This window comes from Doryrhamphus excisus, linkage group LG17, assembly GCF_037039965.1.
Source record: "Doryrhamphus excisus strain RoL-2023G ecotype Guam linkage group LG17, RoL_Dexc_Guam_v1.1, whole genome shotgun sequence".
Classification (NCBI taxonomy): Eukaryota; Metazoa; Chordata; class Actinopteri; order Syngnathiformes; family Syngnathidae; genus Doryrhamphus; species Doryrhamphus excisus.
Window position 1 is genome coordinate 7,181,391 of NC_136373.1, and position 26,559 is coordinate 7,207,949.

At 40.4% G+C, this 26,559-nt stretch overlaps 1 protein-coding gene across 4 annotated transcripts in view; it reads left to right on the forward strand.

Annotated features, from left to right (window-relative positions):
• bsna (bassoon presynaptic cytomatrix protein a) overlaps positions 1-26,559 on the forward strand; it is a 75,085-nt gene that overhangs the window by 14,642 nt on the left and 33,884 nt on the right. For all 4 annotated transcript variants that reach the window (XM_078798199.1, XM_078798200.1, XM_078798201.1 and 1 more), the window contains exon 3: positions 14,528-16,594. In XM_078798199.1, coding sequence (XP_078654325.1) covers positions 14,528-16,594 — 2,067 coding nt within the window. The remainder of the gene's footprint in view (positions 1-14,527; positions 16,595-26,559) is intronic.

The window sequence follows — 26,559 nt, forward strand, 5'->3', positions numbered from 1 at the left end:
TTCTTGATGATAATGCGCTCGTGTTTCTGACATGACTATATCCCTCTTCTCTCTCTCTCTCTCTCGCTGCCGTTTGTCATCACAGTCTTTTGCCAGCACATCTTCCTCCCTCCCTGCAGCCTGTTTGTTGTTCAACACACTGCATACTAATTTTAGACTCAGTGTGCACACACGGCTGCTGACAGACAGACATGTGTGTGAAACAGGGAGCGTATAATTGGTTTCTGGAAGAAATCTGCACATTGGGCTTTCTCGATCTGTGACTGTTTTTTTTACCTGTAAATCAAATAATCAGAAAATCAGATATACTGAAAGGTGATTTCTAATATTATCATGTTGCTTTTAGTGTAAAATTATTAATAGCAGATGATTTCAAGCACATATGTGCGCTGTGATTGGCTGGCGACCAGTCCAGGGTGTACCCCGCCTCTCGCCCCAAGACAGCTGGGATAGGCTCCAGCACCCCCACGACCCTTGTGAGGATAAGCGGTAGAAAATGAATGAATGAATGAAAGGATTTCAAGCACAACAATGCACAGGTGTATTGTTAAATTGGACCTGTTATGCTCATCTTTTTGCCCTTTGTATTGAGTTGTGGACTCCTGTAGAGCAGCTACACACAATAACCAGCACACAAAGCTTTCTAGTTCTTCCAGAATCTGTACCTATTCAGGTACATTTCTTTAGATTTCATGGTGCCCGCGAAAACCCACAGCATTTTCTACCGCTTAACCTCACGAGGGTCGCGGGGGTGCTGGAGCCTATCCCAGCTGTCTTTGGGCGAGAGGCGGGGTACACCTTGGACTGGTCGCCAGCCAATCACAGGGCACATATAGACATACACGTTGCTTTTAGTGTAAAATTATTAACAGCAGATGATTTCAAGCACAACAATGCACAGGTGTATTGTTAAATTGGACCTATTATGCTCATCTTTTGGCACTTTGTATTGAGTTGTGGACTCCTATAGAGCAGCTACACACAATAACCAGCGCACAAAGTTTTCTAGTTCTTCCAGAATCTGTACCTATTCAGGTGTATTTCTTTAGATTTCATGGTTCCCGTGAAAAACCACAGCCCGCCTCCAGACACGCCCACGTTGCTGTGGTTGGTCACATTTCCACATTTCATTCATTCATTCATTTTCTACCGCTTATCCTCACGAGTGTCGCGGTTTTGGAATGTGGGAGGAACCCACGTATGCACAGGGAGAACATGCAAACTCCACACAGAGATGACCGAGGGTGGAATTGAACTCGGGTCTCCTTACTATGAGGCCTGAGTGCTAACCAATCAACCGCCGTGCAGCCGTCTGTATACATTTTGTTTTTAATTTTCTACATCATTGGTTCTCAAATTTTTTACAGTTACGTACCCCTTACATTTTTTTCTATTCAAGTACCCCTTGGGGTACGCATACCCCACTTTGGATAACCACTATTCCTAATGATGTCAGCTATCACAAGGGCATAGAAACACTTCCGGTTTGTGCCGCCAACCTTATAGTTGTTGATAAAAGGCAATTTTTAATTTTTAATTTTTAACATACAGTCATACGTGTTGGATCCCGAACATATTAGGAAGTCCGCGCCTTTGTGACATCACAAATGAATGGTTTAACCACGCCTTTTCAAACTGAGCATTTTCAGCCATCATCAACGTCTTTCAGGGCTCACTTCCAAATGCGGAAACATCATTGTCTGAAACTTTGGCATCGTTTAACGCGAGAATACAACATTCTAACTACATTTATGGGTGAGAAAAGTGAAAAAGGCATAATAGGTCCCCTTTAAATAACAGTGTCACCGTGGACATGTTTGTCAATGCATTTTAAATCCAACCTATAGGGGTCACTATATTAACTATAATAGACACAGTCTACCTTAAGATGTTCTCATGGCTCTTTTATCATGATCGTCCTCCTCCTTTCCCTTCCTCTTATCTTCTCACCCTTTCTCGCTCCCTCTTTGCTTTTCAAACTCATCCTCTGAGCTGAGTGCCAGCGATGGGGCGGGAAGACTTATCTTTCCTCCTGCATGGCGAGGATCAGGTCTATTCTGGGAAAGTAGGATGGGGAAGAAGGTGAGGTGGACGAGGAATCTCTCTGCACATGCATTAATCATGAGGAGGGAGTAAGGAGCGGATACTGTAGGCTCCGCGACATACCTGGACGCACACATATCGAAGAGAAGCAAACATGAGTTGAGCACACACATACACACACACACAAACACACACATACACACACCTTGCACAGAGTGGATGCAGCTGCAAGCCCAGCAGTTCAAGCGCGGGAATTCCTAATGAGGCGTTTTAAATGATGAATGCATTCTGCTGGCACTCACATGTCTGCAGATGGAAGCACGGGGTGGGGGTGGGGGGTGGGGGGTAAAGGCTGCAGATACAACATGGCCACACTAAAGAAAAAGAAAAATACAGATGTGACCTTCATGTGGGTGCTTCATACTTACATTTTTCCACATGAAAAAAAAAAGTACGCTGATAATTCTGTATATTATATTAAGTGTAATTGGAAATGACAATAAATGGTTACATGTTGTGTTATTAATTCCATTTCAAAGCGCAGTAGCCCAGTGGTTAGCATGTTGTCTCGGAGTCAGAAGGGGGGTGACACTAGAAGGGGAGCAGACGCTAACAGAGGTTGCAGGAGGATATTCAAAGGTTGGCTGGCTGCTGCCTCGGTGTGATAAGACTGTTTGGACTGACCTTTGCAAACAGGTCTGCATTAGAGTCCTGCATGTATAGATATCTTATCTAGCCTTTTCTTCTTCCTCATTGCACACAGCCTTTGGTGGAAGCACTGTCCTGAGCTAGAAAAAACATATTTTGTAAGTTTAGTTGGTTAAGTAGATTTAAACATTATTAGAGCTTTGTAGACATGAAATAACACCCCTAGAGTCACTTGAATTAACCAAAAGAATGGATGTAATCATACAAAATAAAACACATTAGACATGAATAAGATAACATAGACACACGTTAGCATTGGGAGAGTTCATTTTTTCATTTTTTTGGGGGGGGGTAGCATACCTTTTGCAATGGCTCCCGTCAACTGGCATTAAGCTCCCCTCCTGATTCGCTGTTGCGTCATCACTGCAAATTAAATGGTGAACACTCCAGTGACGCACAGACACAACTTTCATCTTTATTATTTAGATTAACGATAATAATAATAATAATAATGATGCTGATGGTAATAATAATAATAATAATGATGATAATGATAATAATAATAATGATGATAATGATAATAACAATAATATGAATCATAATATTAATAACAATAATGATGATGATGATGAAGGTAATAATGATGGTAATAATAATAAAATAATAATAATAATGATGATAATGATAATAATAAGAATGATGATGATGTAATAATGATAATAATAATAATAATAATAATAATAATAATAATAATAATATTAATAATAATAATAATAATAATAATAATAATAATAATAATAATAATAATAATAATAATAATAATAATAATAATAATAATAATAATAATAATAATAATAATAATAATAATGCCATATAAGTAGCTGTTATATTGGTTGCATGTTGTTTTGTTTTCCATTTTATTGATCTGATGGTATATTGATGATGATGGTAATAATGATGGTAATAACGATTATAATAATACTACTACTAATAATAACAACAACAATAATAATAATAATAATAATAATAATAATAATAATAATAATAATAATAATAATAATAATAATAATAATAATAATAATAATAATAATAATAATAATAATAATGCCATATAGGTAGCTGTTATATTGGTTGCATGTTGTTTTGTTTTCCATTTTATTGATCTGATGGTATATTGATGATGATGGTAATAATGATGGTAATAACGATTATAATAATACTACTACTAATAATAACAACAACAATAATATAATAATAATAATAATAATAATAATAATAATAATAATAATAATAATAATAATAATAATAATAATAATAATAATAATAATAATAATAATAATTGTTTTCCATTTTATTGATCTGATGGTATATTGATGATGATGGTAATAATGATGATGATAATAATAATAATGATAATGATGATAATAATGATGATAATAATAATTATAATAATAATGCCATACAGGTAGCTGTTATATTGGTTGCACATTGTTTTGTTTTCCATTTTATTGATCTATCAAGACAGCCTTCTACCTGTTTATCCATTCTCTTACACTGTGTGTCCATTTACACACCATCTATCTGTCTGTCTGCCTGTGCCCATTTGGCACAATGATGATAAGTTTGGATCGGCTCCAAGGTCCTAGCTGGGTTTTAATTAGAAAATGTTATGTGTGATCGTAATCAATACCATCGACCAGTTGAGGTTATTCAGTGGAAAGATGCAACTGGATGGCAAACATGGCACATACGTATATGTGTGTGTGAGACGACAAGGGCATGTACTTGTGATGTGTATGAACTCAGAGGGAAGGAAAAGAAGCCGATTGATGAAATGGTGTGTGTGCAAATGAAGTGAGAGGTGAGTGTGTTTTATGGCTTTGTCTTAGTGCGAGAAGCTTGCTGATGGTAATCATGCTGAGATGGGCCTTTGGCTGTGTGCGTGTGTGTGTGTGTATTTCTATATGTGTGTGTGTCATCTCATTTGTCAGGATCAAACTGAAAGAAGCGTCAGCGCTATTAGTCAGTCACTTCCTGTAAGTGTAGATTCAGTTTTTTCATGTCACATCAGGCGAACTGTACATTAAGGTTGAACAATATAATCAAGCTTTGTCGTGTTGTGTTGGCAAAAGGAAGATGTTTATAATACCCATGATTGTGTGTGTGTAGCTCCTGCTGCTCTTTACGAAGACGAAGGGGGAGACAGGAGCGTTGTGCTCGCAGCTGGAGAGTGCAGCACCTGCTAGACGCCAATTATGCTTCATTGATCGCACTTTGCCGCTGCCGGCATTGTGTTTGTGTGTGTAGTCAACAGGAACTAGAATCACAGCCAGGGAAGTTGACAAATATCCCTGTGTCGCTATTACGACTGGCAACATATGCAACATTTGACTTTTGGGTCTAATTAGGACCAATGTCATCAGTGGACAGGAACAACATGTTGTACCGGTGTTTACTTTGAGGGACTTGTAAGAGGAACTGTTCTCTCTCTGGAGTCATTGTAGACTCCACAAGACTTAATATGATAGTTATTATAAACATTTCTGGCAAGTGTTTATTCATTCGACCTTTCGGGGCAATGCAACACAAGTGAAACCATTCTGAAATCGAACATGTGAACCGAATCTGAAGCTTTTTCTATTTCCTGCCTGTGAATCAATCTTCTCTCCCTGCTCAGGAAAGGAGAACCCATCATGTTGATAGACAGGCCTATTACTGTAAATGCTGTGCATGTCTCTCCGGGTGCAGGTGCATTCAGGAGCCTGTGGAGATGTGCAGTGCACAACATGTGGCTAATTGTGTGTGTGTGTGTGTGTGTACAAAGTATATATATAATATATGTATATATAAGGGTTGCCAGTCACAAAAAATATTTAATCGTGATTAATTTTTTTGGCCAGTTAACTTATAATTAATCACATTTAATCGCAGTTAAGTTAAGTTGGAATATAAATCTCTTGGTGATGAGCAATTTGATATACAATTACTACTATACTCAATTACTGTACATCAAATTGTATGTATCAAATAATAATATACAGTTTTTGCATGTTTAATGGGAGCATTTTGTCCCTCTTTGCTTGACAGCACTTGAACACACCTTCTAACTTTGTCCCATGCTGTACTGCAATACAATAGTACAACTACTACTATACTGTATTTTTGCTGATGCTGTGTGGCATAAAGGAAATATTTGATGACTTTATATTGCTAATATATTATATATAGTATTATTATAATATATGGCTGCAGGGCAGTCGAGTGGTTAGCGCGCAGACCTCACAGCTAGGAGACCAGGGTTCAATTCCACCCTGTTCTCCCCATGCATGCGTGGGTTTTCCCCGGGTACTCCGGTTTCCTCCCACATTCCAAAAACATGCTAGGTTAATTGGTGACTCCAAATTGTCCATGAGTATGAATGTGAGTGTGAATGGTTGTTTGTCTATATGTGCCCTGTGATTGGCTGGCCACCAGTCCAGGGTGTACCCCGCCTCTCACCCAAAGACAGCTGGGATAGGCTCCAGCACCCCCCACAACCTTCATGAGTGAATATTGCTGATCACCAAGAGATTTACATTCCGACTTAACTTTTTGCAACTGCGATTAATTATGAGTTAACTGGGAAAAAATTAATCACGATGAATGAATATATAATATTGCATATTTGGTTGGTGAACAACCTCTCCAGGCTTGTACAGGATGGTGACTTCAAAACACCCTAGTTTTTGGAATGCTTAATACAACCCACTTTCTTTGACCACCTTTGAACGCAACGTCTCCAGTTGTCACATAGCACAAAGATACTTTTATCATCTCCAAGATAAATCAACACAGATGGACTGGCAGCATGTACACACATTTTAGCTCACACTTCCAAGCAAAAAAATCAGCCCAGAGACGACACGCTCCTAAAAAAAACCCAAGTCTGGACACTTTTATGGCTAGGTTAGAAAAGTGGAGTGACAAAGGTGACTCGGGGTGCCGTTATGTGTGTGAAATATAAAATGTTGACAGGGACATTCTTGTATTGATTAAAATGAGACCCTGATTTCCATTTAGAGTGCTAATACCACCAAATTCATGTATCTTTTTGAGTAGGGGAGGGGGTTGAAATGAACGAGCTTTCATGTATGAGGAGCCATTAAAATGTGCTGAGGTGTCCTTGGAGTAAAGCATTTATCATCCAAACACGTCAGTCCAGCATATGATGACTGCCTTTTAACGGGCTTTGGCCACCTTCCAGCATATGTATCACCTTGCTGCAGGATTCGCTGGTCGTTTCATGCATGTTGGAAAAAAAAAACATCCTCATTTTTGCTGTGAAATTGTCTCTAATACATACTTGTCATGTGTGGAGATCTGTGATGTGCATCATGTTGACAGCTCCTCTGTGTGTGTGTGTGTGTGTGTGTTTACGGTATTACTTATCACCCATCTTTGAATCAGATAATGTGGGATGTTGCACACATTCTTGACAACATCTAATTTATAACGGTAACATCGACTGCTTTTATTCTTTGTTTACACCACATTACTTATTCACTGACCATGGGAGCACTGCAGAGAAATCAGAGAATGACATGGCTTGAAGCATTGCATAGTTACCCTCTAACTTATTTGAAACATGTTTTCTAATGTAGTAGGGAAGATAAAGTAAGAAGCGGTAATGACTTTCCACTTCCACACAAAATGAGGATAACTTTTTTCACTATGTCACGTCTGTGATGATACCACTGCTTTTTGTTCTGGAGGGAGTACAGAAGAAATCATTAGAAAGGTCAGAGAAGAAATGGTGATGATAATAGATTGTCCTTCAACTTAAGTAAAACTAAAATCATGCTGTTTGGTAACAGCAGAAAGGACACGCACCAGCAAATACAAATAGACGGTGTAGGCATTGAAAGGTTGAAGGAAAATACATTTCTGGGGATCACAATAGATGAAAATATGAGCTGGAAACCTCATATTACAAATATACAACATAAGGTGGCCAGAAATATTTCAATATTGAACAAAGCAAAATTTGTTCTCAATCAGAAATCACTCCACACTCTTTACCATATCTTACTTAGTGTGGAAATATGGGATAATAACTATAAAAGCAATCTTCACTTGCTAAATGTACTACAAAAAAGGCCAGTAAGGATAATTCATAATGCCGCCTACAGAGAACATACTAACTCCTTATTTCTAAAATCACAAATACTTAAACTTGCTGATATAGTTAATTTTCAAACAGCTAAAATAATGCATAAAGCTAAAAATAACCAATTACCTAAAAATCCAATACTTCTCTACAAGAGAGGAGAAATATGATCTCAGGGAAGAACTACATTTGAAACACTTATATGCTAGGACTACGTTAAAAAGCCATAGCATTTCAGTATGTGGAATCAAACTATGGAATGGATTGAGTAAGGAAGTCAAACAATGCACAACGATGAGCCAATTCAAGAAACAATACAAGCAGTTGATGTTTGCTAAATACAAGGATGAAGAGTCTTGAACCAGTCATGATGTGCTATATATATCACTATATTGACACTTACTATGGTACCCATTATGTCATTGGATGGTCATATCACCTCGTACTTCGGTACATGACAAAAATAAAAATAAAAAATAAAAAAAAAACTTAAACTATATTAGGAAAGCAGGAAGTGAACAAATGTAAGGGGTAGGATTTAATAAGCTTTGCTTCTTCCTACTCCTTTTGGACATGTGGAACTGTGAACTGATTATGTGATGCATTCAATTGTAATCTGATGCATGTTCAAATGAAATTAAACCATTACCATTGCCATAATGTTATGGCAGAATACATGCAGTGTTCAGGTCATGTTTTACTAACAACCTGCGACCTAAGTGAGGATAAGCGGCATAGAAAATAGATGGACTAGATTAATTTGCCTCCATTGTGGGTTACTTTGCAGCTGTGATCAATTAAAAAAGTAGTTTTGTGGTGAAACTGTGCTAGTTGGGCCAAAAACTACAGAGTCAACCGCTAATAATGTCATAAGCATGCAATGGAGCTGGTGGACAATGGCTTACGGTTGAGTACATGCTAACAAACGCTGTTTGTTACACCGTAATAAAAATATATAACAAACATAGCTGGGCTTCTTCTTTGGTGGGTTCATTTTGGTGGATGGTTTAGTAATCATAGCCATGTAGCCACCTGTCTATTGCGTTTCTATTAGCACACGTGCTTCAAATCATATTACCAAGTCATTTTGTTCGTAGCAAGCAGCAGAAAAACCAAAACGGAGTGAATGAAGAGGACCTCTTAAAAACATGATGATAGATTTTCCTCCCTCCTCTGAGCTCTTTTGGCTCCTTGATTGGATCTTCCACCATCCACCTCCTGTCCCCCGAACATCCTTTTGTGTCTCCAGGCTAATTAATGACAAATTGGATTATGGAGCCCCGGTGAACTCTGCTTCATGGAACTTCCACTGTGCTCCCCTTTCTCAGCTGAGACGCCATGATATCAGGATTACTATTTTGACAGATGTGGCAATAAGTGCACGTTTTTTTTTCTTTGCTTCTAAGGTACCCTTCATATATAATATCCATTTTTTTATTTGGCACATACACCCAAATATAAAGCCACACTTTGGGGGCAATCCCCACTCACAGCTATTGGAACATCAATATACATTAAATATTCAAGATTAAACACTCTTAATGCACAAAATAATCATTCATTCATTTTTTAACGTTATCCTCACGAGGGTCGCTGGGAGTGCTGGAGCCTATCCCAGCTGTCTTCGGGCGAGAGGCGGGGTACACCCTGGACTGGTGGCCAGCCAATCACAGGGCACATATAGACAATCAACCATTCACCAATTAGCCTAGTATGTGGGAGGAACTGGAGACGTTGCGTTCAAAGGTGGTCAAAGAAAGTGGGTTTTATTAAGCATTCTAAAAACTGGGGTGTTTTGAAGTCACCATCCACCAGTACGAGCCTGGACTTGGCTTTTCAGAGAGGTTGTTTACCAACCAAATGTGCAATATTATATATTCATTCATCGTGATTAATTTTTTCCCAGTTAACTCATAATTAATCACATTTAATCGCAGTTGCAAAAAGTTAAGCTGGAATGCAAATCTCTTGGTGATGTTCACAAGGGTTGCGGGGGGGTGCTGGAGCCTATCCAAGCTGACTTGGGGTGAGAGGCGGGGTACACCCTGGACTGGTGGCCAGCCAATCACAGGGCACATATAGGCAAACAACCATTCACACTCACATTCATACCTATGGACAATTTGGAGTCGCCAATTAACCTAGCATGTTTTTGGAATGTGGGAGGAAACCGGGGATGTGGGATTGAACTCGGGTCTCCTAGCTGTGAGGTCTGCGCGTTAACCACTAGAGTGCCGTGCCACCCACAAAATAATCATTAAACTGAATTATTTGTTCAGATGATGCACACAGAGCAATGAACAAATTCATGTTCTGTGTCCTTTCTGTTCTGTTCTGCTTGTACCATGAGTTGTGATTATTTATCATTTTTGTTCACATACATTACAATTGGCATACTGGTGGGAACATATGATATATACCAGTGTTTTTCAACCTTTTTGAGCCACGACACAAATTTTTTTATATTGGAATAATCTTGAGGAAAAACAACTAACCACCTCACATGCATCACTAAGTCTGTTTAGATTAGATTAGATTCAACTCTATTGTTGGTACAGGGCAACAAAAGGCAGTTGGAGGAACGGACAAATATTACTAGCATATTACAATGCTCTGCCAGTCTTTGCACCATGGACACTCGCCTACATGCTAACCACTTCCGTAGTAACACCACAAAAAAAACGTAAAAATGGTTCCGTGCAAAATTTTGTTCAAACTCAAAATTCTATCACTTCAGGTGCCTTTGAATTAGAATGTTCCGGTGTATTATGCTGAAGGCAGAGTAATGGATTCGGCATGATAGGGCTATGTGTCCCTATGAAAGACAAAAACAGAAAGTGGAGGATTATGCGGTTTTGGAGTAGAAGTGGAAAGCCTGCTAATGAAGCTCGACATGATTAGAGTGCCACCGGATTAGCAAACTGCTGAGTCCTCTAAGGTTCACTTTCGCTTCATTGCTGCTTGGCTTTTTTTTCCCCCCTTCCATCCTATGCTAAATGTGCCATTGGAAGAGTGTGCTCTGATTGTTATAAAGCACAACATGGTCACACCTTGTCTTTCCCTCCCTCTCTTCATATATAATAATGGGCAGCACAACATAGGAAGAGACTGTGAAACAAAAATTATACTTTAAAATTTCTCACTATTTAAAAACTCAAGCCTACATTTTCACCTTTCAGAACCGAGTAAACTAGAGCATACAGCGGGAGGAAAGAAAAATGATTGAAACAAGATTTCATGAGAAAGTGAAATATCAGATGCAGCTATGAATATGATGCAGTGTAGTTCTACACCACTCTAAACCAGAACCATTATATCACATGCATGTGATGGGTGGGAATCTCAGCACTGAGGACAATTCGATACACATCTCGATGCACTGCCAGCAATACGATACTTTAACGATACATGGAATTTTCTGGCGATACGATGCGGTACGATTCACCCTCTTCACGATACGATGCGATAATCATTTAGTTCAAATCAATGCAATCCGATATGATATGATGCAATTCAACATGAGAAGTCCTACATAAAGTATTTGGCTTTATTCCTTCTAGACACTTGGCAGTAAATCCAACTAAAGTGGTGTTTGAAAAGCAACAACTTTTCTCACAATTTCACATCGGCTATGCAATTACAATAGCAGTGGTTCAGTGGCGGAGTCAAACATTCATTCATTCATTCATTTTCTACCGCTTTTCCTCACGAGGGTCGCGGGGGGTGCTGGAGCCTATCCCAGCTGTCTTTGGGAGTACACCCTGGACTGGTCGCCAGCCAATCACAGGGCACATATAGACAAACAACCATTCACACTCACATTCATACCTATGGACAATTTGGAGTCGCCAATTAACCTAGCATGTTTTTGGAATGTGGGAGGAAACCGGAGTACCCGGAGAAAACCCACGCATGCACGGGGAGAACATGCAAACTCCACACAGAGATGGCCGAGGGGGGAATTGAACCCTGGTCTCCTAGCTGTGAGGTCTGCGCGCTAACCACTCGACCGCCGTGCAGCCCACAATTAAACAATAATTACTGCTGTATAAAATACAGTACAGCAACAACAAAGTTAAAGAGACACCTTCAACAGTACAATCAATGTTTGTTTATATTCCTGTCTGCAAAACATACTGCTAATATGAATGAGCTAGCAGCTAGGCTAATACAGTAGTGAGGGGCAGAAAGTGTAAAACAACTTGTACCATTTTTAAAATTGTTTCAAAATTCAGGAAGAAGACGACTGCTCTGCTGTTCTAAAATCCACTGACCTGATTTGCTTGGTTTTGGAGGAACAAGACAGGGCGGGCGGCGGTAGACTTGTCCGTGTTATGGTGTCCCCTTTTTAAGGGGGGGTCAGCATGTTTGTCGTGTTGCCATTGTACGGCTTGTTCGTACGGCATACTTTTGTCGAGCTTTCCGCCGTTCTTTGAGAATTTGTAGTGTTTCCAAACATACCATTTAAACGTTACAGGGGGGTTAAATATAGAAACTTCCTCGCTGATGCTTGCGTGCGAGCGTCCATGCTGTTTTACTAGTAGTTGTATGTGCCTAATGGCTTCTGTCTGTATTCAATACAAAACGGGAAATAATGATGGTGCATTCATTGCGCCTGAGGAACAGCATATGGAGTGAAATTGAACATTAATAAAACGCCGCTGGGGCGGCACGGCGGTCGAGTGGTTAGCGCCCAGACCTCACAGCTAGGAAACCAAGGTTCAATCCCACCCATCTCTGTGTGGAGTTTGCATGTTCTCCCCGTGCATGCGTGGGTTTTCTCCGGGTACTCCGGTTTCCTCCCACATTCTAAAAACATGCTAGGTTAATTAGCGACTCCAAATTATTCATAGGTATGAATGTGAGTGTGAATGGTTGTTTGTCTATATGTGCCCTGTGATTGGCTGGCGACCAGTCCAGGGTGTACCCCGCCCCTCGCCCGACAGCTGGGATAGGCTCCAGCACCCCCCGCAACCCTCGTGAGGAAAAGCGCTGGAAAATGAATGAATGAATGAATGAATAAAACGGCGCTTGCATCGGATTTTACCGATACCCACAAACGCATCACAATGAATCTTGATTTCACCCATCAATTGCATCCATACCTAATGAATGAGCCAATGCACTCACATCACGCACATACGCATCAATGTATCGATTAATATCGATTATTTTCCATAACCTTAATGCATGAATGTATACCTCTCAACCAGTATCAAGTATTATATATATGTATTATATCGAGGATTATTTTCCATGTACATGATCAAGTGGCCATGATCTTCATCTTGTTCACTCTAATTAGAGGATTGTGTAAGGGAGACATTATAGGGGTGATTCAACAGTGGATGGGAGGGGGGGGGGGGTTGTTAGAGTGCTGTATATTTACGCATTGCATTGTGGGAAAGAAAGGGGGTGGGAGCAATGTAAAGAGATTTACAGTGCCAAGCCCAGGCTGCAGAGACACTAAAATAGTAGTCTTTAGAGTGGTTAGCAGGGGACGCACTCCTCTGAGGAGACCAGCACGTTGACACTCTTCACATATACGGATACATTTTCCAAGTCACACAAAATTAGAGATGGGACGACGGAGAAGGGTCTTTAGACAGCTGTCATCCGGAGAAAAGCGAGGGGTGATTTTGAGGGATCATGATGGGTGAGGCTTGTTTCATGGTTATTATCGATGTTTATGTCTTGTAGATGTACGCCCACACACGTGTGTGCATGGACTTTCAGATTTATGTCTGAATCCCGACTCTGAAATTTGTCTTAAGTTGTGTTGACATCTTAACAGCCATGCCTTGGTCAATTTACTTTTTCCGCCTTGAAATTCTGGTTGATATTTTTCTCTATGTGTCCATGTTCCAGTCTCACTGGGTGCTTTGACATTTATTAATATTTTAGCCTTTCAATCTACATGGCAGAGAAAGGGATGTATTGTGTTGCTGCGATAGTAGTGATAGTAGAGGATGAGAAATGCAAACTTAGTAATATTCATTCATTTTCTACCTCTTATCCTTACGAGGGTCGCCAGCCAGCAGGGCACATATAGACAAACAACCATTCACACTCACATTCATACCTATGGACAATTTGGAGTCGCCAATTAACCTAGCATCAAATTCAAAATCGACATCGTAGCTGTATATTCAATCATTTACCACAAAGACATTCCAACATCCCAACATATTTCTATCTACGATTAAGTGTGATTAATTCTGAGTTAACTATGGAAAAATTATTCATTCATTCATTAATTTTTTACGCTTATCCTCACAAGGGTCGCGAGGGTGTTGGAGCCTATCCCATCTCTCTTCGGGCAAGAGGCGGGGTACACCCTGGACTGGTGGCCAGCCAATCACAGGGCACATACGTATAGACAAACAACCATTCACACTCACATTCATACCTATGGACAATTTGGAGTCGCCAATTAACCTAGCATGTTTTTGGAATGTGGGAGGAAACTGGAGTACCCGGAGAAAACCCACACATGCACGGGGAGAACATGCAGACTCCACACAGAGATGGCCGAGGGTGGAATTGAACCCAGGTCTCCTAGTTGTGAGGCCTGTGCGCTAACCGCTCACTTAGTAATATAAATAATTGAATTACTTTCTTTCTCATTTTACCTTAGAGCTTAGAGTTTTACTAAGTTTAAGCATCCCTTCTGTATTCTGTTTTCTCCAGGTCCAGGAATGGCTGTGTCTAAACTGTCAGATGCAGAGAGCTCTTGGCATTGACATGACCACGCCTCGTTCCAAGAGCCAACAACAGATCCACTCTCCGTCACACCAAGCAAAACCTATTGTCCAAACTCAGCAGGCTACACCTCAGCCAACAGAGCCAACGACTGCAGCACGGCCCAAACCTTTGGCCCAAAGCCAGCCGGCCCAGCAACAGCAACAGCAGCAGCAGCAGCTGCAGCAACAACCGCAGTCTCAACTTTATGGCCAGAATCAGCCCTACTCCCAGTCTCAGTCTCAGTCATATTCCCAGGCACAAACATACCCCCAGTCGCAGCCATATTCCCAGGCCCAGACATATCCTCAATCCCAGCAGTATCAACAATCCCAGCAATTTCCCCAGGTTCAGGAGCATCCCCAGTCCCAGCAGTATCCACAGTCTCAGCAGTACCCGCAGTCACAACAGTACCCCCCGTCTCAACAGTACCCCCAGTCCCAGCAGCATCCCCAGGCTCAGCAGTATCCCCAGTCTCAGCAGTTCCCCCAATCGCAACAGTACCCCCAGTCCCAGCAGTATCCCCAGTCGCAGCAGTACCCTCAGTCTCAGCAGTATCCCCAGGCTCAGCAGCAGCCTTACACACAGTCCCAGTCTGGACCCCAGGCTCAGCAGCAGCCTTACACACAGTCCCAGTCTGGACCCCAGGCTCAGCAGCAGCCTTACACACAGTCCCAGTCTGGACCCCAGGCTCAGCAGCAGCCTTACACACAGTCCCAGTCTGGACCACAGGCTCAGCAGCAGCCTTACACACAGTCCCAGTCTGGACCCCAGGTTCAGCAGCAGCCTTACACGCAGTCCCAGTCTGGACCCCAGGCTCAGCAACAGCCTTACCCGACATCACAGTTTGGACCCCAGGGTCAGCAGCAGCAGGTGCAGCAGCAGCCTTATAACCAGTCCCAGTCAGGACCCCAGAGTCAGCAATATCCCCATACTCAGCAGTTTCTCCCGGCTCAGCAGCAACCTTATCCACAGTCCCAATCAGGGCCCCAGACTCAGCCTCATAGTTCCCAAGGCTTACAGAGTCGCTCATCTTCTGGTGACCCCCAGGGTCAGACAGGTCCCTCCCATCAGGGTATGAGAGGTCCAGGAACTGGGGGAGGTTCTGCAGGCCTCATCCAACCTGGGGGTCCACGGATTCCCCATCCTGGTGCTGTACCGCTCCCAGGCTTAACTAAAGCACCCTCCCAACCTGATTTGGGTCATGGCTCTCCTATGCACCAGTCCATGGCGCGGCACCATGACCACACCCGAAGTGCTGGCTCCTCTCCAGCTCATAAGCCCCAGAGTCAAGCCCATCCTCCAGCCCAGGACGGATTGACCAAGCTGTTTGGCTTTGGGGCGTCCTTGCTCAATCAGGCTAGTACCTTGATCAATGTCGACCCTTTGCCCACCTCTAGCCATCCCAGTCCTGCACGAAGCAAAGTGATGTTCAGTAATGCAACTGACACCAAGCCACAACAACAAGGGGCCTCAGCTGCTAAACCACATGGGGGGATGGGGGCTTCTCACGGTGCAACTCCAATTGGCGGTCCTCATGCACAGAGTCAAATGGGTGGCCAACATCCACCAAACCAAATGCGTGGCCCCCATGGACCAAACCTTATAGGTGGACCACATGGACCAAGTCAAATGGGGGTTCAAATGGGGGGTTCCCATCCACCAAGCCAGGGGGTAGGTTTGCATGCACCAAAGCAACAGCAGCAGAGTCTACCACATCAACAAGGAATGCCTCCACATCAGTCGCCCGCTCTTCTTCAAAAAGATTCACATCAAATTCAAGGGCAAGAACATCAGCAGACACCATCACATATGCAGAAGGTGGAACCAAAGCAGGAACCTGTGACCGCTCCCGTAGCAGCTCCGGAGCCAGTGAAGCCCAAAGTGAACTGCCCTCTTTGTAAAACAGAGCTGAACATCGGCAGTACCGATCCGCCCAACTACAACTCCTGTACACAGTGCCACACTCAAGTGTGCAACCTTTGCGGCTTCAACCCCACGCCACACCTGGTGGAGGTAAGAACAGCGACACATAACACATACGACCAAACATACAGTGCACAGTAAACATTTGATAAGAAGTGAATTTGAAACAAGGAGGCAGGGAAAAGAACCAGAAAACGTTGCATTAATGAAAGATGGCTGCTAATGAAAAATGGCACTCATTAAGAAAATAAGCAAGCAAAGAGAGAACATGAGCAATAACATGTACTCCCTGTGTATTATCATCATCTGATGGAAAACAAATGATCCAAATTAAGAGTGGAAACATGCAGACAGGCAGATTGGGAGCACGATGCCTTCAGGATCTTCAGGGAATACAGTTGGTCATGGTACTGTATACTGTGTCACTGCCTTGAGATAGACCTAAAGATAATGCACAGGGTTATATTTAGATACAACTTCTGGCTGCAGATGTTATTTAGACCGAGAAAAATTGTGTGTGAGCATATGGTGTGATGATAGTGGGGAAAAAAGGATGTGTAATATACACAATTCCGATGCTTCCAAGGCAGAAGTATTATTGTATTATTGCAGTACTACATTCATTCATTTTCTACCGCTTATCCTCACGAGGGTCGCATGGGGTGCTGGAGCCTATCCCAGCTGTCTTCGGGCGAGAGGCGGGGTACACCCAAGACTGGTCGCCACAGCCAATCACAGGGCACATATAGACAAACAACCATTCACACTCACATTCATACCTATGGACAATTTGGAGTCGCCAATTAACCTAGCATGTTTTTGGAAAGTGGGAGGAAACCAGAGTACCCGGAGAAAACCCACGCATGCACGGGGAGAACATGCAAACTCCACACAGAGATGCCCGAGGGTGGGATTGAACTCGGGTCTCCTTGCTGTGAGGTCTGCGCGCTAACCACTTGACCACCGTGCAGCCCGCAGTACTAAATATAAACCACATATAAACCAAATCCATATAAATACAAATGGACTTTATTGCAATTGATACATGATACATGCTTTGCACTACAATAACCACTACTAATTGTAATATATTCATGCCCAACTGTCTATATTTCCACTATTTCCTTTTTGATTCAAAAAGCAAATCAGTGCAGTAAAAAAACATGACAAATCGTGACCAGCGAGGTTCTATGTACTGTATAGCAAGTCTGGATGAAAAATGGATGACTGCAGATGACCGACCGAGTTTGAAAAGGACAAGAACACTGTGTGATAGAGAAACACGAAGGCTTGATTTATCAATAATGTATGTCAGGTTTTTAAAATATAAATAGTGGGAGAGATTAAATATGTAAAGGCTGCTTGGCGGCGGCGGTGGTGGTGGTGGTGGTGGTATATCCTGAAAAAGCAAAGGGAAGAGTCATTGGGTTTGTTCTGTTCCCTCCCTGGCTGGTCTTTCTAGACTTCCTGACTTTGACTTTGTAGTTTGTTTTTACCCGTTTTTGGCAAATCTTTATGGAAGAATGAGGAATGAGGCATAAGTTCACTGGGAGTAATATATGGATCTTGGAAAAAAGATGGCTCTGAAACAATAATATGTCTGCCTATACCAGGGGTCGGCAACCTTTACTATCCTTTACTACCTTTACCCCCTCACTCAAGAAAAATAGACTGGAGCCGCAAAACGCAATTTAAAAACATCTTATAAATCTATCTATATAAAAATATCTTATAAACTTTTGAAAAGTTTGAATATTTATTGAAGTTATTTATTTATTTTTATATTATTTATATTATTTATCCCCTTTATTATATTATTTATTTTTATATTTTTTATATTATATTTATTTGAGTTTTAACAGCAGAATGCAATAAATAGAAGTGCAGTGTGATGGCTAACTCATAGGCTAATGATAAGATTTTTATTTATTTATTTATTTTGTTTTTTGAAGCGAAGATTTTGATTGACTGCCAGATTTGGAAGGAATTTTGGGGTATCAAAGTAGTTCAGGGGAGAGAAAAAAGCAGAGTTGGTTGAGTATAGAGTCGGGTGCTAAAAAAATACTTGAGCATTTGCAAATGGAGCCACAACAAAGAGGCTCTGGAGCCATGGGTTGCTGACCCCTGGGTTATACTGTAATAGAAATTACATAGTTGTCAATGCAAAGACGACAAACAAAAGATGACACACACACACACACACACATAGATGCTGCATAAGCAGGTGTTAGTGACTGACTGAATGAGGCCATTTGTGTGTCCAGTCTGTCTGTCTGGCTTTCACAGATGTTGTTTGTGCTGTCTTTGCAGTTATTACTGCACCAGCTCTATACCTGTTTGGGTATGTGAGCCTTCATATCAATTTATTTGTGAGTGTGACTGCAAGTTGGCTGGTGGGTGAAATGTTGGGCAAAGGAAAGGTTCCCATTGCAACCTAAAATAAATGTCTTGACTGTAATTTTTAATTGTCCAATATGGTTCATATTGGGGCTGCACGGTGGTTGAGTGGTTAGAGCGCAGACCTCACAGGGTTCAATTCCACCCTCGACCATCTCTGCGTGGAGTTTGCATGTTCTCCCCGTGCATGCGTGGGTTTTCTCCGGGTACTCCGGTTTCCTCCCACATTCCAAAAACATGCTAGGGTAATTGGCGACTCCAAATTGTCCATAGGTATGAATGTGAGTGTGAATGGTTGTTTGTCTATATGTGCCCTGTGATTGGCTGTGGCGACCAGTCCAGGGTGTACCCCGCCTCTCGCCCGAAGACAGCTGGGATAGGCTCCAGCACCCCTGTGAGGAAAAGCGGTAGAAAATGAATGAATGAATGGTTCATATTAGGTAGGGTAAGTGTTGCCTATGTAGACTGCATTTAGAGGTGAAAACAACATGAAAACAAGAAAACTGTTTTTGAAAAAATAAGTTATGATTCATTCATTCACTTTTATAGATCACTAGGGCTGCAAATAATGATGATTGTAATAATCGATGAATTGGTTAAAGGCAATGAGAGGCGCTTATTTGATTGGTTAAGATCACACTTGGCTGGGTTAAACCCCGTCAGGCCGTTTGCTTGGGAGGCGTGGGTGCGCCGAGCTGCGCCGCTCATGAAAATTATCCACTGGCCACACCCTGCAGATAAAAAGGGAAAAAGGGTGTCAAATTTACTCACTGGTGGCGTTCCTGATTTGTACTCTCTTGCCTCAACAAATGTTGCCTCGCGGCTTTTGACCAACACTCATAGACAGAACCACGCTGTTCCACTTCTCCACACTCCGCACTGGCTTCCAGCCTATTTCAGAGTTGATTTGAAACTTTTAATGTTTGTTTTTAAGGCAATTCATGAAACTGTACCATTTTATTTATGTGAGCTTTCAAACATTCATCGGGCTATAGCGCTGTGGTCTGCCAACCGACAGCCGCTTGAGGTCCTTGGGTCTGAACTGTGGAATGATTGGTTCTTCTCTGTCCCTAGACCGTGGACTGGTCACCAGCCAATCACAGGGCACATATAGACAAACAACCATTCACACTCACATCCATACCTATGGACAATTTGTAGTGGTCAATTAACCTAGCATGCATGTTTGTCTACTCAAAGGTATAAATGTGTGTCGCAATGTTTGTACCTTAGTGCTCCCTCGCCCCCTGGGGGGGTCCCACATCCTATTATATGAGAATCAGAGAGTTAAGGAGCCTCAAAAGAAGTCAGTTAAGGATTCAGTGAGTCATGCTCCTCCATTTAGAAAGAAAGCAGAACAAAAAATAGCTAGCAGGAGCAGCAACAAGAACCATCTCCTAATGGAGCAACGGTTCGCTCCACTACTTCACGACATCTCGCCACAATTAATAATACAACAACTCCGTATCCTCGTTCCTTGTCTCCTTGCTACTGTCAACTCTCCTCCACCTCTGCTGTCCTTTACACGAGTTCTTACATACACTCGCTTCCCAATTTTCTTCAACTTTGTGACTCATATGCTTTAAGCGTAAATAGAGGCCAACTCTTCTTTCCTTCTTTCCCTAAGCCCCCTCCTCACGTAAATGTGTTTTTTCGAACTCTCACACTTTGTTACATTTGAAATAACGTGTTAAATCGCGTGCAAACCTGACGTCCAAACTCAAAGATGACATGAACACGGGTGGTGCGCTAGTTGTTGTTTGAATTCTTTTTGTTAGGGAGAAGTGCTGAATGTCATCCCTGGATGACTTCATTAAGGATAGCATCGACAATAAAATGCTGCACTTAAATCGCTCTATTTGGATATTAAAAAAAAAAAAGCGTTTGGGATATTCTGGGTATCTGTGAAGTGAACTTTTGTTTCAACAACGTTCTATTTATAAGGCGCCAAATCTCAAGGGGGTTCTCATATTTAGAAACAACAAATACCTTTCAGTTGACGAGGATAAACACATGGATCTTGTTCTGACCTCATTGCTTGAACTAACCATGTAGCAAGTGCTTTGGCATGGCACACGTATTTCCATGGTTTTATTTTTTCACCTTTACTCAATTATTGTGATTCATTTTATGTAAAATTTCAGAATATAGAATGTGTATTTTCACCTGAGAATCTTGTTTGGATAGGACATTAACTATATGCAAAATGCTATAATGCTTCTGTATAATAATAATAATCATCATAATATTATAATGATGATCATGATGATGATTATCATTATGATTAGTAGTAGTAGTTGTAGTATACTAATAATTATTATTATGTCAATAATAACAATTATTATTATTATTATATATTCTAATATTATTATCATTATTATATAATATAACATGGAATGATTCCATTATTATTTAAAATTTTATGTTATATAATAATAATAATATAATATAATATTGGAATATATAATAATAATAACAAAAATAATACATTTTACAAAATGTATTCTAATATTATTCCATTATATTTATGATTATATGTTATATAATCTAATAATAATAATAATAGTAATATAATAATAATAATTATAATAAAATAATAATATAATGATAATATATATATTATAATAATAATAACAAAATTATTTACAAATAATTTACAAAATGTATTCTGATATTATTCCATTATTATTATTATTAATAATTGTTAATAATAATAATTATTATTATTAACTTTAATAATAATAATAATTATTATTATTAACTTTAATAATAATAATTATTATATTTACATTTTACAAAATGTATTCTAATATTATTCCATTATTATTATTAATAACTCTATGTTACATTGTATCATAATAATATATAATAATCACAACAATAATAATAATATAATATATAATAATAATATTACTAATAGTATTTTCTCTTTTAAAAAAAATCACAAATGACTTCCTTCGATCTGCATCATTTTTCCCATTTGACTTTTGTATGAAGGCTATCAGGGCAGGAGGCCATCACTTGTGATGGCGTCACCATGCGGGAACTAAAACACATCCAGTTCATTATGGTGGCCCGAGGGCCGGAATGCACTCATGATTGTGAATACACTCAACGTGCGATGGAAGGCGTGTTTGTGAAGTACCTTGAAGTTGTGTATTTTCACCGTCCTACTTTTCCCATTTCCCTCTCTCTGTCATGCTGTCTTTAAGTGGGTCACCGAGGAGAGCCACCCTGGGCTATGTAGCTGATTAAATGCATCCCTCACACACGCACGCATACACCCACACACAAATGACAGACCCCCACAGGAGCACCATGTGTGATTGTGAGCCAGTTGAATCCTAAAAGGTGAAGGGGACGATGCTGCTGAGGAATGTTGGGAATTCCCTCAATGGGACACCGGAGGTAAAAGAACTCAAAGAGGCGGAATTGTTATTCTTTTTTTAAAACGCCTTTAGGTTGAGCAGCTGCAGTTAATTACAAGAGATGATGTCTCTGCCCATGTTGGATTCCTTAATTAATCTACTATTCATTGGCTGTAAACTAACAGAATCCTGTAATTGTAACTGCTAATCCTTTGGGGGGGAGCACTGGGTGACCAGGAGTAACAATCAATCAGGTACAAAACACATTGGAATATATCACATAGTCAACAAAAAAAACAGCATGGCGATGCCTGAAGGAGGCCTTTTATTTCCTGGGAGCGCTCTCCCAGGTGCTGCACATCAGCAATCAGCCGCCTTGGGTCCCATGGAAACCTCAGGGAGACAGCATGATAAGGGCGGGTCCCATGGAACCCCATTCATGTATCTGTACTGTACACTGAAAAAAATGACACTTTGGATCAACTTTAAAAAAATACTCTAATTTATTACACCTAAATGTATTAGTTTTTCTCCAATTAAATTTATGATGTGGATGAAACGATACATTTTGATTTACTGGAAATACATTTTTGACCTTAAGACAAAGAAAGAAACTGCATTCATACAAAGTAAAAATATAAATATATAAATATAATAAATATAATAAAAAATATATAACTCATAAAAAAGACTGTAAAAATTTTTAGTCTTTGTTACAACTTAATATTTAATTTTCTTAATTTTAGTATAAATTTTACTTTGTTATAAACTAATTGAATTGCTGTAATTTTGTTACATGCATTTTTCCCCTGCCTCAAATTAAATTTCTGATACAATACAAACTATAGGGCTGCACGGCGGTCGTAAGGTTAGCGTGCAGACCTCACAGCGAGGAGACCCGAGTTCAATTCCACCCTCGGAGTTCTCCCTGTGCATGCGTGGGTTTTCTCCGGGTACTCCGGTTTCCTCCCACATTCCAAAAACATGCTAGGTTAATTGGCGACTCCAAATTGTCCATAGGTATGAATGTGAGTGTGAATGGTTGTTTGTCTATATGTGCCCTGTGATTGGCTGGCGACCAGTCCAGGGTGTACCCCGCCTCTCGCCCGAAGACAGCTGGGATAGGCTCCAGCACCCCCTTGTGAGGATAAGCGGTAGAACATGAATGAATGAGTACAAACTATAGTTTTTATTATACCTTAATCAATACATTATATTTAGTCCGAAGCCAAATGTAGGTCAATACTTAAAATTTCACCACAAACAAAAACTAAATTCCCTATATTATAAAACTATAATTCACTGAACTGATCCACTGCAAATAAAACTAAAAACAGAAAAATTATCTTCAAAAGACCATTTATTTGTGATGATTCTGAAAATTGCATCACCTTTCAAAATAATAATAAATCAAAAACAGTGTTCATTTACGAAAAAAAAAATTTAACTACCATTTAAGTAGAATTGTTTCATTTCATTTTGTCCAGGGGGAGTGTCGTTTGCTTTAAAGCAAAGTATAAAAATCTGATTTAACCTGGAAACTGATGATTGAAACTAATTGGAAAATGATTTCCAATTAGACCAATTTAAAAATGCACTTTTTTCAGTGTACAGACTGAACTTAAAAATGAAGCCAGGAAAATGCAACACAATGGAAAGCATACAAGCATATTCATGAGTCATATTGCATGTTGGGTACTATACATTTGGTGTGAGGGAAGCACTTGAACTTTCAATGCACCGTCAGCACAAAAAGAAGCTGAAGTTCAGAGTTCTCTTCCTCTCTGAACAAAGCAGACATTTTGCAAAAGCTCTGTGGGAAATTCAGCACCTGGATTGACTTCAAGCAACTCCAGCGCTGTATGAAACTGGGTGTCTTTTTTTTTTAAAGGTGGTCTTTTGTGTCCTCCTGCCCCCCCACGCAGCCTCTTCCTGTCTCCCCGCGGGTGTTCATATCAAAGAGCCACACATTGATCTGTCTCTCTTTTATGCGTTATCGGTGTCTCAACAAACACGGCATTGGAAGTCAGTTGAATTTGTGAGTCATGGTGAGAATTGTGTGTTAGGCCGCAAATAGGAAGCTTGCTCTTTTGTAGGAAACACACACACACACACACACGGTGGTGACTCATAAGTTTGTACTCAATGGTTGATTCATTTAATCTGCAATGTGGGCGTGGCTAGTAGTGAACATCTAATGTCACCTGTGACATGTCAGAATCCTATTCCACGCTGAGTTATTAGCAACGCCGCTTCCGCTATGCTATAATGCGACACAGACAAACACATTAAACACACTCTTATACAAGTAGTATAGCACAATTATGGCTCTCTTTTGCAAATGTAACCATGAATGGACTCTCTTCTCTGACAGCCTGACAATGTCCAGAGTGGTTGCTGTTACAGATGCTGCCAGATCAGCTGCCAATCAGCTGTCAGATTCTTGCACACCACCCATCCTTGACAGCGGGAAAGATGTCACATATACACACACACACATACACGGACACTGCATGGTGGAAGCATATGTTTATGCAGATGCAGGAAACACTTGGCAGTTTTCCGTGAATGCGCACACACAGTTTCACACACGCACACACACATGTGTGTGTGGCAAAGTGACTGTAGGACAACCCCCCCCATTCGCCCCCGAAAGGCCTATTTTAAGTGAAAATGTGTTAATGTTTATTTTTATCACTAAACTTGGCATGAACATGAGCGACTAATCACTGACACACACACACACACACTCAGACAAACAAATTCTCACAGACAAATCAGTCAAAATAAAAATAGTAGTATCATGTATGATTTGTCAGTCAATCCAAAAATCACAGTCCCACCCGCCTCTGCAGTTTGGCTCGTCCCCCTGCTGGTGAAGTCTATTAGCTACAGCTGAATACGCTCAGCGCTCTCCATGGTGCTGATGGAGCAGGGTGTTATTTCTATGCTGTGCACTGTAATTAAGTAACTAAATCATGCATTCATTCATTCATTCATTTTCTACCGCTTATCTTCTTTCTATCACGCGGGTGCTGGAGCCTATCCCAGCTGTCTTCGGGCCCTGGACTGGTGGCCAGCCAATCACAGGGCACATATAGACAAACAACCATTCACACTCACATTCATACCTATGGACAATTTGGAGTCGCCAATTAACCTAGCATGTTTTTGGAATGTGGGAGGAAACCGGAGTACCCGGAGAAAACCCACAACATGCAAACTCCACATGGCCGAGGGTGGAATTGAACCCTGGTCTCCTAGCTGTGAGGTCTGCGCGCTAACCACTCAACTGCCGTGCAGCCAAAATCATGCATTTATTTTTTGTATTATTTTTTATAATTCAGAATTATGGCTATGTTGGGTTGGAAATGGGCGGATCGTTTCTTGTGCGGTTTTGGACAACAAAACCCGTTGAGATGTTTCAAGGATTTGTATTTTTGTCAAATGAGAATGAAAAAAAAATATTTTTTTTAATTAATGGACTTTGTCATTTGAAAACTGTATTTTTTTTATTTCAATTAATGTGGATTCTTTTGAGTTCATGACTGCAGTGTGTATAAAATAATAGTTGAAAATAATGAGAGTAAATTATATGAACTATTAACTGTATAACAATAATAAACATTTTATTTTATGTAATTATGTATGTTTATGAATAATTAATTTGTAATTAAGCCAAATTGTGGGGGCTATTTAATTAATAACATTTAATCTGCATTTTATAAAAGAACCTATACATTTTTGTGTACAAGACGTTATTCCAGTACATCCCCAAATATTTAAAACTCATAAATCTCACAAAATATTCACGAGACCATTGTTACTGCTACTTGTATATTGTGGCATGCTTGGGTATTGAAATTAATCACTGAATAAAATCATCAAATTGAGGGTTTCAATGAAGGAAAATTCCACTTTAAACAAATCCCAGACAAAAAAAGATGCATTTAGGCCAGCACTAATGTTGACTCATGCCTCTGCCAATGTATAAATATGATAAATGCTGCTCTTGGCACGTATGTTTACTTTGAATTTGAACAAGAGCGCCCTCAATGGTAGTTTATTCTCGATTTAGACAACTTGCAGGCTGGCCACAGCTCGTTTGTTCTGTCAAATAAAACAGATGGCGGTGGTGCGTTAGTGGGGAAAGTGAAACGGAAAGTTCTAAGGCAACATGAAAAGCGTATCCCAGCAGGAGCCGCGGCATAGTATCTAATTTGAAGCGCTATATTTAGGGGACACACAAATGATCGTCTCCTGCAATTAAAGTGTGTGCTAATCCATCCA